Consider the following 18,103-nt stretch of genomic DNA (forward strand, 5'->3'; position numbering starts at 1 on the left):
GTTAATACAGCTACTGGAACTGTCATAGGCACTTAATAAGATAGCCCACTGTGCCCGCCCTTTCCACTTCCTCCTACATTGATAGAAACTGAACTATATCTTCCATTAATCAAATGTGCTCTATGAATGGAAGACAGCCAGATGTATCCCTTGTGTATGTCCCTAGTGCTGATATATTTTTTCTTCTTTTATTAACTAAACCTAAAGTTGATAGTAAAGTCTTGTGTTCTTTTTTTATAACAAACATGTGGCCAGGATCCTCCTCTTCTCGGGTCCCTGTTCTGCTCTCCTGGCCCCTCCCTCCTGTTGAGTGCCCCCACAGCAAGCAGCCTGCTATGGGGGCACCCGAGCCGAGTCACACCTCCCTGTGTCCATTCCGACACAGAGCCACAACACGGCCCCTCTCTCTCTCTTTGCTGATTGGCTGGTGTAGTTTGATTGACAGCAGCAGGAGCCAATGGCGCCGTGCTGCTGTCTCAGCCAATGAGGGGAGTCCTGGGCAGCTGAAAAACTCCTGCAATATCCCTGGATAAACATGGGCTCAGGTAAGTTTGAGGGGGGCTGCTGCACGCAGAAGTTATGTTTTTATATTAATGCATTAATTACTCCTTGCGTATGCAGTTTCACAATATAAATAGCTCCGCAAGCTAGCATAAAGGTATAGTGGGAAATGATCTAAAAGCTATCATTCGAATTAGAAAGGGGGAGATGTTATTTTCACTGTGCATGTGTTATGTGGTTAAATTAAAATACAGAGGATGATTTGGAAAGAGACACACTGGTGGGGATAATGGTCACAGGCAGAAATAGGAAGGGAGGTTCCAATAATGCTATGAATTAAGGATCTGTTTGTACATCTATGATCGGTGCTAGCAATGGCTACACTTTAAGTGTTTGCAAGGAAGTCAGAAAAATGATAAGTATGGAGAAGGATTTGATAGTATGAATTATGCAGCAGAGGCTTATCTCTCCTGTTTCAGACACTTTATTGCTTGGCAAAGCTACATCTTCTTCAAAATGGTGTAAAAGACATTGGCATGGGGTTACAACTGAACAATGCCGACTGCCGAGTTCTGTAAACTGTCCTGAAGACTGGAACCTTTACAGTAAAAAAGAAACACTCTATGCTGTAATTCTGTCAATTCCACGTGTAATTACATACAACTCCGGGCCAAGATAAACCATACTTTGTAGTCTATCTGAATTAAACAAATGTTAGTAGAAGCTGTCAAGACCTACGCAGTACTGACTTTTAAGCAAAACTTGTCATTAGAGGGGAAAAAAGAAAAGTAAAAAAAAAAATCAATGTGGCCAAATAACTGTAGACAGCATAAGGGGAAATGACATACCTTGCATTTTTCACAACCATCTCTCCAGCGTGCCCCTGATGGCCCAAGTATACTATGTAAATACTGACTTTCTGAAAGTCAGAGTATAGGCACGTTGCTATATATCCCATATGGCAGTACCTTTGCATTTCAACAAGTCACTTAAGAGACTAGTCAATGCTCCAAATATAAAGTCAAAATTTACACATGAAGTTCAGAGAGCCCCCAAGCCATGATCTGACCCCCCCCCCCCCATATATACAGTGGGCAAAAATACTTTTTTGATCCCCTGCAGATTTTGTAAGTGTGCCCACTTACAAAGAAATGAAGAGTCTATAATTTATATTATAGGTGTATTTTAAATGATAGAGACAGAATATCTACCAAAAAAACACGATACAAGTGTTATAAATTGGGTAGCAGTTAAGTGAGCAAAACAAGTATTTGATCCCCAAGCATAGCATGACTTAGTACCTGGTGGAGAAACCCTTCCTGGCAAGCACAGAGGTAAGACATTTCTTGTAGTTAGTGACCAGGTTTGCACACATCTCAGGAGAGATATTGGTCCATTCTTCTTTACAGATCTTCTCTAAATCCTTAAGGTTCCTTGGCTGTCTTTTGTCAGCTCCCTTTATGAATTTTCTATAGGATTAAGGTCTGGAGACTGACTAGCCACTCCATGACCTTAATGTGCTTTTTCTTGAGCCACTCCTTTGTTGCATTGGTGGTATGTTTTGGGTTATTGTCATGCTGAAAGACCCATTCATGACTCATCTTCTGTGTTCTGGCTGAAGGAAGAAGGTTCTCATCCAAGATTTGATCCCGCCCATTGGCCCGGCAAAGTTGGTCTGTACCTTTAGCCGAGAAACAGCCCCAAAGCATAATGTTTCCACCTCCGTTGTTGACTGTAGGGGCGGTGCTTCTAGGGCCATAGTCAGCGTTTTTGCTTCCTTCAAACATGGTAAGTCTCCCTCCTCAAGAAGGCACATGTACAGTCATGCCAATGAACATCTAAATGATTCAGAGAAGGATTGGGAGTAAGTGCTATGGTCAGATGAGACCAAAATTGAGCTCCTTGGCCTACAGTCAAGCACGGAGGTGGAAACATGATGCTTTGGGGCTGTTTTTCTGCTAAAGGTACCGGCTGACTTTGCCGCATTGAAGAGCCAATAAACGGGGCAATGTATTGTGAAATCTTGGATGAGAACCTTCTTCCCTCACCCAGAACACTGAAGATGGGTCGTTGATGGGTCTTCCAGCATGACAATGACCCAAAACATACTGCCATGGCAACAAAGAAAGGGCTCAAGAAGAAACACATTAAGGTCATACAGTGGCCTAGTCAGTTTCCAGACCTTAATTCTATAGAAAATTTAAGGAGGGAACTGAAACTTTGAGTTGCTAAAAGACAAGAAATCTTAAGGATTTAGAAAAGATCTGTACAGAAGAGTGAACCAAAATCCCTCCTGAGATGTGTGCAAACCTGGTCACCAACTACAAGAAACATCTAACCTCTGTGCTTGCCAACAGGGGTTTTCCCACCAAGTACTTAGACATGTTTTGCTCAGGGATCAATTACTTATTTTACTCACTGAACTACAACTTCATTTATAGCAATTGTTCTATGTGTTTTTTTCTGGATTTTTGGTTTAAATTCTGTTTCTATCACAAAAAATACACCTATGATAAAAAATTATAGACCCTTCATTTCTTTGTAAGTGGGCAAACGTACAACCTCTGCAGGGGATCAAAACATTTTTTTCTCACTGTGTGTATGTATATATATATATATATATATATATATATATATATGTCACAAAAGTAAGCACACCCCTCACCTTTTTGTAAATATTTTATTATATCTTTTCATGTGACAACACTGAAGAAATGACACTTTGCTACAATGTAAAGTAGTAAGTGTACAGCTTGTATAACAGTGTAAATTTGCCGTCCCTTCAAAATAACTCAACACACAGCCAGTAATGTCTAAACTGCTGACAACAAAAGTGAGTACATCTCTAAGTGAAAAGGTCCAAATTGGGTACAATTATCCATTTTCCCTACCTGATGTCATGTGGCTCGTATGTGTTATAAGGTCTCAGGTGTGAATGGGGAGTAGGTGTGTTAAATTTGGTATTATCGCTCTCACTGTCTCATACTGGTCACTGGAAGTTCAACATGGCACCTCATGGCAAAGAACTCTCTGAGGTTCTGAAAAAAAGAATTGTTGCTCTACATAAAGATTGCAAAGACCCTGAAACTGAGCTACAGCACGGTGGCCAAGACCATACATTGGTTTAACAGGACAGGTTCCACTCAGAACAGGCCTCGCCATGGTCTACCAAAGGAGTTGAGTGCACGTGCTCAGTGTCATATTCAGAGGTTGTCTTTGGGAAATAGACGTATGAGTGCTGCCAGCATTGCTGCAGAGGTTGAAGAGGTGGGGGGGTCAGCCTGTCAGTGCTCAGACCATATGCCGCACACTGCATCAAATTGGTCTGCATGGCTGTCGTCCCAGAAGGAAGCCTCTTCTAAATATGATGCACAAGAAAGACAAGCAGACAAAGGACAAGGTTTACTGGAACCATGTCCTGTGGTCTGATGAGACCAAGATACATTTATTTGGTTCAGATGGTGTCAAGTGTGTGTGGCGGCAACCAGATGAGGAGTACAAAGACAAGTGTGTCTCGCCTACAGCCAAGCATGGTGGTGGGATTGTCACGTTCTGGGGCTGCATGAGTGTTGCCATTACTGAGGAGCTACAGTTCCCTAAGGGAACCATGAATGCCAACATGTACTGTGACATACTGAATCAGAGCATGATCACCTCCCTTCGGAGACTTGGCCGCAGGGCAGTATTCCAACACGATAACGACTTCAAACACACCTACAAGATGATCACTGCCTTGATAAAGAAGCTGAGGGTAAAGGTGATGGACTGGCCAAGCATGTCTCCAGACCTAAATCCTATTGAGCATCTGTGAGGCATCCTCAAATGGAAGGTGGAGGAGCGCAAGGTCTCTAACATCCACCACCGCCATGATGTCATCATGGAGGAGTGGAAGAGGACTCCAGTGGCAACCTGTGAAGCTCTGGTGAACTCCATGCCCAAGAGGGTTAAGGCAGTGCTGGAAAATAATGGTGGCCACACAAAATATTGATACTTTGGGCCCAATTTGGACTTTTTTTTATTTAGGGGTGTACTCACTTTTGTTGCCAGCAGTTTAGACATTAATGGCTGTGTGTTGAGTTATTTTGAGGGGGCAATACATTTACACTGTTATACAAACTGTAAACTCACTACTTTACATTGTAGCAAAGTGTAATTTCTTCAGTGTTGTCACATGAAAAGATATAAAATATTTACAAAAATGTGAGGGGTGTACTCACTTTTGTGAGATACTATATATATATATATATATATATATATATATATATATATATATCAGTAATACACTATGTATACTATAATTCCAGTAGGCTAACTGTGAAACTAATTTTCCTTCAGCAGATGGTCTGCAAGGATGTTGACTCCAATTATGACACACTGATAACAACTGTCAAAGCTGTGCATGAAATAACATCATGAAAATATAATATGGCAAGCAAAAAAAGAGAAGATTCAGATACATTTTACAATACCTGCTTAAATCATGCACAGATAATAAACTACAGCAGTCTAAGATCAACTGGCAACAGTGCAGGGAGACACAAGAATGAAATGACCCTACTGCATTCATGTACTCCACCTAAAGTGCATGTCCACCTTTTTCAGCATCTCCTACCTGCAGGATACCTTCCTGGAAATATCGTTCATTTTACGTGTTTTCATAAAATTGTGTGCTTTGGCCTTGTCCAATTTTTAGATTCTGCTGATTGCCACAGATCATCTACCCTTTTTATACTGAAAGAAAACAGCCCCTGCAATCGCCTTATCTAAAGAGTAAGTCCCAGTTCACATATGTGCGATGTCAGACATCGCATGTAACTCAGAGCGCACTGCTCTGCAAATCACATGCGATGTCTGTGCAATGTGAATTCAGCCATACAGATTGTATGGCTGAATTTGCATCATATTCAGACACAACTCGCACAGGACCCTTTTTTGGGTCCGCAGCCGAATCGGATCGCATGGGTGTTCACATCTATGCGATCCATTTCATGTTCAAACTGACAGTTCGCACTGCGATATGCAAACTGATCTGGGGGGTGTTGGTAACTTTGTATTGACACCCCCATTAATTCGCATATGGCAGTCAGAACTGCCTGCGAGTTGAATGTGATGCATTTGCAGTGTTCCCGCACCGCATTTATGTGAACCGGCACTAAATATGTTATGTGAGGTGTAGGATGGTAAAACATAAGGCAAACCTTAGTTAAATCTGGTGCCGTATCCACTACCCCAGGTTTTCTGTTTAGAGTGCCTTTTTCTTGGAGCATCCTATGAAGCCACCCTTGCATGCAGGGACTAGAGCTGTGTTTCCATACACTGTTCTTATATAATGTATTGGAATAAAAACCAGAATGTGCCACTACATCCTAAGAGTACCAGAGTAATACATATACCTATTTCTGAGAAGTCTCCGACAAATCCAACAAACAGGCCTTTAAAGGTGGTTGGTCTCTCAAAAACATAAAGCAAGTCCCAATGCATTTGGCCCACAGAAGACTTCCTCAGGGGTTCTATGGGGTAGCGTTCTGTTAACAAAGAGAATTTATTACCAGAACACAATCCCCATAATTCCCCTGAGGAAGGCACCTGTGGGTGAAAAGTGTAGGGAACTGCTTTACGTTATTGTTTTTTATTAATCAGCCAACACCTCATGAGACCAAATTAAGATAGTGTTTGATTAGGTACCAACATTTGCAAGTGTTGGAAATGTATCATATAAGCATTCTTTGGGGATTATGTTTAATGATCAATCTGGGTTCGTTAAGTTATCTGCGATTTAACTGAGGGATGTAACCATCCTATCATATTTTAATGTGCTTATCTAATAAAGCTGTTTGATTTTTAATTGTCCGTATAAGTGTTTCTTTGAGACACCACTCACCTTTAAAGTCCTGTTTCTTCAATCTGTCTGAAATTTCTCAGAAATAATTATATATCCCTACACTGTGTCCACCAATAGAAACTCAGCCCTATAGCCTAGGATGGTAAGACACTCCCCTGCTCCTCCCTTCTCTAAGCTAACAGACTGGCTAGAGATTGCACAGTCCGCTGTTAACTCTTTTCTATGAAGACTGGAAGTTCAGGGAAGCAACACAGAGGGTAGGAGCCAGAAGAATTAAAAGTTGTATTCTGCAGGTATATTCCTATTGCAGCAGGATATTTAACAAAGAGCTCAATGGGGAATGTTTATGGTATTGTGCTCAATGTGTTAAACTAAAAAAAAAAAAAAAAGGTTAAAAAAACTTTAAAGTGGTTGTAAACCTCAGACATGGACTATGAACAAAGCACATCCCTCTATAGTGTGTAGTAGCCTGCATCCAGAGCATTAAGTGTACTTTCTCTCTGCTGCCTCCTTCCTCTGCTATTATCATGAGACACTTTGGAGAGGTTTCACTGACACCAAGAGAAAAAAAAGGGACAGGGGAAGGAGCTCCAGCACACAGCCTGTGATTGACAGCCTCAGCTCAGTTCCTGTGTGCTGCGTGGAATTCGGGAGGGGTGTCCCTTCCCTCTAATCAGCTCTCAGATCACTCCTCATTGAGCTCTGCAGAGTGTGAAATCAGCTCCCTGCCCCCTGCTTTCTGAAGGTTTAAACAAGCAGTATAAATTCTGCACTTCGAAGGGCCATAGAGCAGAAAGAGTTGCAGATAAACAGGTACAGCTTATGTAGGTGGATTTGTTTAATCTCTGTATTACTTGAGGATTGTCACTTGACTGGGCATATGTGAGGGTTCACAACCACTTTAACCACCTCAATACAGGGCACTTAAACCCCCTTCCTTCCCAGACCAATTTCCAGCTTTTAGCGCTGTTGCAATTTGAATGACAATTGCGCGGTCATGCAACGCTGTACCTAAACCAAATTTGTGTCATTTTTTCCCCACAAATAGAGCTTTCTTTTGGTGGTATTTGATCACCGTCAGGTTTTTTCTTTTTTGGTGCACAAATAAAAAAAGACTGAAAAGTTTGAAAAAAAAAAAAAAGTTTTTTGTTTAGGTTATAAAATTTTGTAAATAGATATGTTTTTTCCTGCACTGATGATGCCGCACTGACAGGCACTGATGAGGAGACACTGATGGGGTGGCACTGATGGGGTGGCACTGATATGCAGCACTGATGGGCACTGATAGGTAGCACTGATATGCAGCACTGATGGGCACTGATATGTGGCACTGATAGATAGCACTGATATGCAGCATTGGTGGGCACTGATAGGCAGCGCTGATGGGCAGTGATAGGCAGCACTGATGGGCACTGATTGGCGGCACTGATTGGCACTGATAGTGGCACTGTTGGGCGGCAATGATCGGCACTGATCGGCACTGATGGGTGGCACTGATCGGCACTGATGGGGGGCACTGATCGGCACTGATAGGCAGCACTGGTGGGCAATAATGGGCACTGGTGGGCGGCACTGATAGATGGCAATAATGGCACTGGTGGGCAGCACTGATAGATGCCATTGGTGGGCAACACTGATAGGGAGGGCACTGGGGGGCTCTCTGAGCCCTGCTTGCCATCCCTGGTGGCCATAGTGGGCATCCCTGGTGGTCATGGGTGGGCATCCCTGGTGGCTTAGTGGCACCCCTCCCCCCCCCAGGGCTGCACTGGTAATCAATGTTCTGATTACCAGCACAGACCCCCCCTGTGATCAGTGAGTAATTAGAAATACTCACTGATCACCCCCGCAGCAGCACCGATCCTCTGATCTTCTCCTCACTGACAGGATCTGTCAGGAGGATAAGAGATTGAAGCCGTTACAACGGCTCTATTTACATTACATGACGGCTGTGATTGGACACAGCCGTCATGTGATCAGGAGGGCCAATCACAGGGCCCTCCTGCCGAATGATGTCGCTCTGTGTCCGAGGGACACAGGCACATCGAGATCGCGCCGCTGCGCGTGCCCGCAGCGGCGCGATCTCTCTCCTTCTGAAGGACGTTCCGGAACGTCCATTCAGAAGGACGAGACTCCCGCCCGGCCGTATATGTACTATGGCCGGGTGGGAGGTAGTTAAGGGAGAAGCAGTGTATGGAATACATTTTTGTGTTTAGTTACATGAAATTCCACTCCAATGCACACAGCATAATAATCACAGAAATCAGCAAGTATCTAAACATACAAATCACTTCAAAATTGAAGGATGTACCAGCACACGTTATGCATAGATAGTAATGACAACACTACTTCTGCTTCATTTAACTCTCAAACAGTGCTGTCAGCCTTGCTTGAATTCTCCCTGCTGGACCACAGAACACCAACCCTTCTCCTGATTTCCATAATATAAGTGGGTGTTCTGTAGTCCAGCAGGGGAGTATTCAGGCATGATTAACAAGGGTGCTTAAGATTTCAGTGGAGCAGTGCATCAGTCAGTTCCTTGTAGAAATGTTTGCAGCTCATCAATTTCCTGGCAAATCAGCAGGTATTTTTCTGTACTTTCAGCATTTTTTTAAACAAACAAAGGGTCCTTTCACACGGTCCACATCCGCCGACGGACTCTGTTCTGCTCAGCGGGGATCGATTCGCCGATCCCCGCTGAGCAGGCGGATGGCAGCTCCGTCTCCGCTCTGTGTGCGGAGAGGGAGGTGTCAGTTCCCCGCTGTCCTCTAAGGGGGAATCGGATGAGAACGAACCGCCTGTCCATTCTCATCTGATCCGATCCGCTGGACGGATGAAAAATAGGGTTTCCATCCGTCCGGATTTCACAGTACATCCGCTGACATCCGCTGCCCCATAGGGATGCATGGAGGATCCGATAAGATCCGCCTGAAAAACTGACAGGCAGATCGGATCAGGACCCAAAACATACTTTAGAGAGCTCTCCTTTTTTTATAATGGATGGTGCAATCGCAATCTGAACGCCTAATGAAAGATCTATATGTTTTTTTGTCTTTTGTGCTGTTTTTTCTATCTGTTCGATTTACCTCATATATGTGTTTATAAGGAACGGGCCGTTGCACAGAACATGAAGGAGAGGTGTGCAGTCTGATCCTATTGTATTATGCCTATTCTGACCTACAGCAACCAAACAGCACTGACAGGTGAACACTGCAGCAGACAATGAAAATTATACACGAAGGTCCCATTCACAACGGTGAGCTTTGTAATGTGCATTATTTCATATGTTTACGCACAGTGTTGTATATTTTAAATGCACATTTTTTTTCATTCTGCATTATGCAACATAAAGAAGAAACATCTAGCGTAGGGATTTGCCATGGTATGGATGTCTATAAAATGCACAAAACTGCATGATAAATGGGTTTGTGTGTATTTAACGGCCCTGCACAATACATGTATGTCCGCTTTTTTTAAAAACCTTCCACACAGTAATGAAAGGGCTTTCTACATGAAATGCAATTTGATGCAGTAAAATGTCTATATTGTACAGCAGGATAATAAGTGTGAACAGGCCCTTAGGCACAATTCACATCAGCAGGACATACCTGTGTTAATGTGCCATGTAATAAAATAATTTGAATATTATTAAATGGTTCAGTTCCCATGAATAATGACTCCATGCTTCCAAAAGTTTTCCTCTGCTTATCTCAGCCAAAGACCTTTGTTGCTTCCTAAGGCCTCATTCACATGGGCACAGTGTGTGACCCCAAACACAGACAGTATAAGTTTGGGGACTAGCACTCTCACCTGTGCGGGTGTCAAATTGGCACTGTGCAGCTGCTGCATCCCAATAGACATGAATAGGACTGTCTGTAGATCCCATGTGGGTAAAGACAGCCCTTTGCACAGGTGTATGGATAGGTACGCCTGTGTAAATGAGGCCTTGCACGATGGTGGGCATAAAACTGATGAGGACTTTTATATGTAAAGTGCAAACCTGTGTGCATTTTTTTTTATCAGTTTATTTCCTAGCCAATGTATTTAAACTGATATTTTCTGATACAAAAATGCTAATTTATGTCAGTAAAATTATGTTACATGGGGCAAATTCATATAAAAGCACAAAACCTGATGTAGCAAACGTAAAACTGAGGTCAAAGAAGCCTTTATTACTTCCTCCTACAACACACCTTCTGCAGACTGGGATAAAAACTACTTACATGAATCGAATCATACAGGAGGGGTTCATAACCCATTGACAGCACTATGCTGCAGTAACAAGTGCATTACCACAAGGCAGCCCATAGATAATTCGATTTTCTTTCCTTTCACTATTGGTGGAAGGAAAGAAAATCACTTGATTCCCCCATCAACACAGTCAGATGCAGGGAGCCTTCCCAGGTAGCAGAAAACAATGATTACTGCTAGCGGCTATAGTCACTGGCAACAATCACATGCCAAAAATCCAACAGGTTGGTTATACCCAAGTCGATTGATGGGTACAATCAGCCTGCCCATACATGGAGCAAAATCCAGCTGGTCCCTGCTGAACTGGATGAATTTTGATCCATGTATGGCTGGCTTAAACCACTTACCGCATATCGACGTATATTTACGTCGGCAGACTTTGCGGGGGTATACCGGGATGATGCCTCTAGCTAGAGGCATCATCCCGGTACCGTGGTTTACAGCCAACGGTCAAACCCCTACCGAAGAAGCCAAACGGAGCCCACGCTCCAGGCGTAACGCGTATAGGGAGGCGGAGCCTGCGTGCCTGACGCCGATCGCTCGGGTGCTACTCTCCAACACTGAATGCCATAATAGCAGGCACGGCTGAGTGCCCAACAAATGTGAGTTACCCCTTTATGCTCAATAAAAGCTCATTATTTACATTCAGAGAGCACTAGATCTTTGCTTTATCTTTATTTTATGTCCTGGCGACCCCCGGAGGTGAAGGCTGGAGAGGTTACCTGTGATAGTCTGTTTATCCCCTGATATGCTCATGCTGGCCCGTTTGGGTCTGGTATCAAGGTGAGAGGCCAATCTTACTGGTGGAGGGAGTTCACACACTGGTGGTTCCTGCTTGATTCACAAGGGATTGAGGCTGTCCTGTCATCACCTGGATATACTAATCATTACTTTGGAGCACTTTATATGAACATTTATGTAACATGTTGGGTATCTATTTACTCGGCGTGACATCATCTTTCACAATATACAAAAAAAATGGGCTAACTTTACTGTTTAGTATTTTTTAAATGCAGTGGAATGTGATTTTTCAAAATTTTTCCAAAAAAAAGGCTTTTTAAAGACCGCTGCGCAAATACCGCGTGACAAAAAATATTGCAATGACCGACATTTTATTCTCCAGAGTCTTTGCTAAAAAAATATATATAATGTTTGGGGGTTCTAAGTAGTTTTCTAGGAAAAAATACTGGTTTTAACTTGTAAACAAAAAGTGTCCGAAATAGGGCTGGGGCTTAAGTGGTTAATGCACACAGGTACATTGCCATTTTTTCTAAATGGCATCCCATTGGACCTTCCTCGTGCGGTCATATTGCATCGCACCACAATTTGTGATAATCCACCACTGTGCATTGCACTGCCAAAGATGCCGCAGGAAAGATTTTCGGTCTTTTGTGGTGCATTAGGCAGTCTATTTAAATAAATGGGCAGTCAAAACACAACTAAGGTTAACTCGCTATCATTCGGCCTATTAGGTACCAATATGACTCAAAAGATGTCAAAAATGTGGTTATCACATGGATCCCTAGAGACTGAAAAACTGGAAAACAATCATAAGTCCCCGTTCACACTGGGGCGACCTGTCAGGCGACCTGGTCGCCTGACAGGTTGCCGTAGGTCGCCTTCCATAGAGAAGCTATGGACCCGTTCTAATAGGAGCGACACAAGTCGCTCCGACTTAGAAAAAGGGTCCGGAGCTTCTTTGGGGCGACCCGGAGCCAACCTGCATAGACTTCAATGTTATGAAGTCCGTGCCGGCCGCTCCGAGGTCGCGGTGCGAGCTGCGCGCCGCGACCTGTGAGGTCGCCCGTGGAAGTCGGATCGCGCCAGTGTGAACGGGGCCTCAGGATTTCATAATTTACTGTTTTATAAAAACAGAAAATCAAAAATACACAAGCTAGCTTTAACTAGTGAGGTTTTTGCTGCTGTTTTTGTGCAAACAAAACATGGAATCGAGGTACCATTACTGATAACGTTACTCACATGTCATCTGACACACAAAGTTAATTTCCTGACTTTGATTTCAGGTTTTATTTTTTATTTTTTTTAATTATTCAGAGAACCAGTCCCAAACGCCCTCATTTGGTCCCCATACCCTTAATTTGTATTTTTGGTACAGATACTTATTATGTTATTTGCCTGTCCCTTTACAAACATCAGATATCTTGCAACAAAGTCAGTCACTTTAAGACCCAAGTATGACCCCAAAGTCAAGCTCTGCAACGTGAGGACATGTTATAAAGCTTTGCTGGCTGAGCCTATCTTGAGGCCTAACTATTTGGGATGATAATTAGGAACTATTTCCTGGTGGTGCTCCCAGTACTGAACTATTCAGTCTGTTCTAATGAAGAGGTCAGTTGAGACTAATGAGGACAGATTGCAATAATAACAGCAGATTAACTCTGCATATTCTAAAGTAGAGGACTCAGAGTGAGTTTTGAGGACCCAGTCAGTTGTAAATCAGAAAAGGATTATGCAAATAGCCCATGGCTGTGGCTCACAGCCTGAGTCTTCTGGGAAAAAACAAAAGCCTGGCAGGTCTCCTCCTAAATCTGAGCAACATCTAATTACAAAAAAAGCACCATGATGGAAGGGCAATTTCTCACTTTGACATCACTCTTCTTTTCAACGTAAAGAAGGCTCTTCTTCATAAAAGAAACCCGCGGTCAGTATCACTTACTGAATGTGTGCGTAGGGCAGCTATGATCTTTGACTGCGCCATGGTCCACAGCTCTGTGGTATAGGTCCCTGTTACCAGACCTTGAGTTACGTGCAAAATGTGATCTTCCACAACAAAAAACCTGCAATCAGAATAATGGAAAAACATGACATATTTTGCATACAAATCAATACAACCAACTCCACCCAAAACTTTAAATTAGGATTTGCTAAGATTGGATCCCAGTAAGACCTTCGTCAAATTTAAAGAGGAAAGGATCACTGCTACTCCCAACCAGCCCTGGTGAATAAATATAAGGAGCGACCTCAGCCTACATGTCTCCACCACACCAATCTTTGAGGTCGCTCCTTATCTTTTTATTCACCTAGGTCCTATCAGTTTTCACGTCCTAAGGTCTGTCTAGGAAGTAATGAAGAAGCTTTTGTATAAAACAATCACTGACACTGAGATGCATATACTATGGATATTATTCTGTGCACTGTCTACTGGGAAAACACATCTGCAAGCTGTTGACCTTACTGATTTGGAAGGGCTTAAAGTTCGATGTATTAGCTGATGGATCGGACTGTCTTTTGAGCTATCCCTGGAGCAATATTGTGTGTTTTGACCACCTGTAATAGGGTGGTCAATCACATCTGGTAAGAGGCTGTGTGTGCTTCTGCTGGAGGTGGTGGTCTTCTGCCTGTGGTATATCCCTTTTTCACCCTATTAAGGACTGTTTCTGGAGAAAGGAAAAAGACTTTATATGCACTTAGGTGTGACCTTTAAAAAAAAAAAAAAAAAAAAGCACTACACTTATTTGTTTTATGTACCTAGGCTGTTTGGGAGTAGAGGCGATCCTTTCCTCTTTACACTTACTAGCCCTCTGGATTGGTATCGGCATAAGCCTGCACCCCATGTTCTGGGATACAGGGATATGCTTTCACCTCTACTTTGAGGGGTGCCAAAAGCAATATACCAGGTCACCTTTGTCTAGTTGTTAGTGCTGTCTGTTATAAAACCTGGTTCTAACTCTTCCCCACGCCACTAAAAACGGAATTTTTGTAAAATCTTACCTGTAAAATTCCTTTCTCTGAGTCCTCCGACAGTCGCCGCCTCTTCATATTCGTCACATATGGGGTATTAGACTTTGCTCCGAAGGAGTAGCTAGGCAACAGAATATGTTAACAATAAAGCTTTTAACATATCCCACCCTCAAGGGGTGGTCCCCTCAGTCAATACCCTCCTACTTCCTGCAACCATATCTCAGTTTTAGTGGAATAGCAGTAGAGTATACAATCAAACCCCAAAAGAGGGGCGGGGGCGGCGACTGTCGGAGGACTCAGAGAAAGGAATTTTACAGGTAAGATTTTACAAAAATTCCGTTTTCTCTTACGTCCTCCGACAGTCGCCGCCTCTTCATATTCGTCACATATGGGGACGTCCCAAAGCAGTGCAAACATGAGGGGTGGGAAACGCATCCGCGCCGAAAGGCAACGCAGTCTCCGCATCAAAGAAGGAACCTTACCAAAGGAAGGAAACCAGCTGGGCAACAGCAAAAAACAAGTGCTCAACAGGAGCAACAACCCAGGAAAAGACAAAAAACCAGGGGATACAAAACTTATCCCAACAGCCAGGAGTCCCCAACAAGGGACCCTAGGGAACAGCCGCACTAAGAACCTTGCGGCCAAAGGAAGCATCCGCCGATGCCTGAACATCTACTTTGTAGAATTTTGTGAAAGTGTGCACGGTCGACCAAGTCGCCGCCTTACACACCTGGGCTACAGAAGCCCCATGACGACAGGCCCAAGACGTACTCAGAGATCTAGTAGAGTGCGCCTTCACATGCACAGGGGGAACCTTCCCCTGCAAAGCATAGGCCTGTTCAATGGTCTGCCTGATCCATTTGGCGATGGTAGAGGCCGAAGCCGCCATGCCCTTCCGAGGACCCTTGCATGTAAACCATGCGGCCGGAGCGGGTGTAGGCAAAATGGCGTCGTTTGGCGCCGAAACCGCCGCTCCACAGTGCATTAAAACACACATTACATTCCAATATCAGAATACATGTCAGATCGCCGCAGCGATTGCTGTATATGCCCAAACATGCCAAAAAAACATGCCCCACAGCACACAGCTTCTCACACTGACCAGTCTGATACACACAGTGTCATACAGCTCCCCCCCCCCCCTTGCAGCCCACAGCATGCAGCCGAGAGATAGGGAGACAAGCAGTGTGAATAGAGGCAGGTTACACAGTCCCAGACTGACACCCCCCCAGACAGACAGGTCCCCACATAAATACACTTACCTCACATGGCGTGGGGGACCCGCACAGGCGAACAAGCCGCTGCACATGAGGCAGGGAGAGTCGCAATTCAAGACGCACAAAAAGGGGGTTAAGAAACCGCACAGCGTCCAGTGAGGTAGCCACCTCACCAATCATCCCTGCACCGAACAGGGATGGGTCGTTCACTATGCCAGGAGCGTTACCTGGCTGAACGCTCGATGGCAGACTGGGAAGCCACTGACCCACGACCTGCGACCAGGGGGATCAGCCCGAGACCCAGTCCGCATGATCCTCTTCATCCGAAGAACTAACTAACGCTGACAAAATAACAGCTAAATAAAGGTAGAGAGAAAAACTCAAACAAAATATTAAAAAGAAGAAAGAGTCTGGGACAGAAAGTCCCAGCACAGAGAGAGCCAGCCACTCCTGACAAGCTAGACATTAAAACTGAGATATGGTTGCAGGAAGTAGGAGGGTATTGACTGAGGGGACCACCCCTTGAGGGTGGGATATGTTAAAAGCTTTATTGTTAACATATTCTGTTGCCTAGCTACTCCTTCGGAGCAAAGTCTAATACCCCATATGTGACGAATATGAAGAGGCGGCGACTGTCGGAGGACGTAAGAGAAAAAGTGTTTTTATTGCTGTCTGTAGCCTCAGTAGAAAGATTCTTCATCAGTTCCTTTGCATGTGTCACAGAATCCCTAGAGTAGAGGAGACGTTACTGGAAGTGGCAGCAGAGGAGAAGTTCGTTCATGATCTAATTGAGGGACCGGACGTGGTGGAAAGTGATGGTGACAGTTTGTCAGAGACTACTCCCTTGACCATTGTCCTGTTATTTCCATATCCGCACGTGGTTGTCTCTTTGCCACTGGCAGTGGAGTCCACATGTTCCGGTAAGAGTGTTGACTCGCCCTTCTGCGTGGCGGATGCATGTGTTCTGGTGACTCCTTGAGTGGATATTGGATGTTCTATTATTTCTACTGGAGTGGATTTCATTTCCATCTTTTCACATCTGGACTGTCTTGATACTTACAGTTCTTACGTGCGGACTTTTACACTATTTGGATTTTGTTTTGCACATATTCATTCATTTGCATATTGCACTTTATTTATTGTTGCATGGTAATATTACCGTTCATTTATATATTGAGTAAACATTGTGTTTATTTTTAGCATCACACTTGCATTTTTGCACATCGCACTTTACCGTGTGATATATGTTATCATTATAATTCACGTAAATCGGTTTAAACATCTATTATGCTTCATATTTAGCGCTGCACTTTTTAATTTTTTGGATTGTTACACAATATGTTGTTGGATTGTTGGATGTGCCAGCAGCTGTTGTTTATTATGACATTAGCGCAATCATATTTTATAAAATAAATCAAATCATGTTAAAAAAAATTGTTTAGGTGAAGGGAATTTTAAAATATTATCCTGTGTATGGTAAATACTATCAGTAAGGAGATGGGTATCCGATTTTCTAACACTGTCGATTTCCTGTTTTAATAAGAAAAACTGCTGTCTCCATTAGCCTGTGAAGATAAATTAGCAAAAGTCTACCCAGAAATAACAGAATTTTTGTAAAATCTTACCGGTAAAATTCCTTTCTCTGAGTCCTCCGACAGTCGGCGGAAGTCAATACCCAACAGTGATGACTTAGAGGAGGCGGCGACTGTCGGAGGACGTAAGAGAAATAATAGTTTTGATAAAGGTATTATTTATATTTACATACTGTATATGTAATGAAAGGTATATGCAGCTTTTCCTGGATTTTTTTTAAATTCATAAGTTAAATACAGCAGATGCTTCACTGTTTAAAGAACAAAGACACCAATTCTATATTAGTAACATCCTTCTGATAATTTAAATTAACCTGGGTTCTTTTAGCTATCCTTTCTAATATTAACTGTGGATAGAGGCTATTGTAAGGTATGTACTGTATTACTCCCTCTCTACTGTCACAGCTATCCAACAATCCCTAGATAGCAGCCGTGAAAACTCAAACTAGAAATCAGATTTCAGAAGGTACCGTTGGTTCTTACACTTTGCATACAACCCCCTCTTTCCTAATTTGCTGGAACAAGGTCAAACAACAGGAAGGAAAAAAAAATTCAGCCAAAGAGGAAAGGGGGATAAAGAAAGCAAAAGGGCAAGTTGACGTATATCAAGTGCGTTGTACAGTGTTTCACAACAGCTATCAAGGGAATGCTAAAGAGATGTCACAACTGCCTCTATGTACAGGTACTGTTAGATGTGTTGGTAAGAGGAATGACACGGTTTGTTTAACCAGGACCTTGAACTGTCAACAGCTACTAGTCACTTGATAAGCTGCCTTCTCGGAAATAATGGAGCAGTCCACAAAATGGGAGCCTCTACACTATACATCATTTTTGGGTAGAGGCCAAAGTGTGACAAAGTCTTAATCTCTTGGTTACAGTTTATTCTACATTACAAAGAATGCAGTACATGTAATAGAGGTTCGCAGTGGCCGTGGGCACACTCAGGACCTCCAGTGGGTATCTTAACTATGGAGATGCTGAAAAATAAAAGTAGTCAATAA

At 43.3% G+C, this 18,103-nt stretch overlaps 1 protein-coding gene across 7 annotated transcripts in view; it reads right to left on the bottom strand.

Annotated features, from left to right (window-relative positions):
* The window catches only part of EXOC6 (exocyst complex component 6), a gene marked incomplete at its 5' end in the record, with an annotated part of 513,187 nt that overhangs the window by 245,695 nt on the left and 249,389 nt on the right, over positions 1-18,103 (bottom strand). For all 7 annotated transcript variants that reach the window (XM_082267958.1, XM_082267957.1, XM_082267962.1 and 4 more), the window contains one exon: positions 13,269-13,389. In XM_082267958.1, the coding sequence (XP_082124084.1) occupies positions 13,269-13,389 (121 nt within the window). The remainder of the gene's footprint in view (positions 1-13,268; positions 13,390-18,103) is intronic.

The sequence above is a fragment of the Pelophylax lessonae genome (genome assembly GCF_965119305.1).
Source record: "Pelophylax lessonae genome assembly, chromosome: 9".
Taxonomy (NCBI): domain Eukaryota; kingdom Metazoa; phylum Chordata; class Amphibia; order Anura; family Ranidae; genus Pelophylax; species Pelophylax lessonae.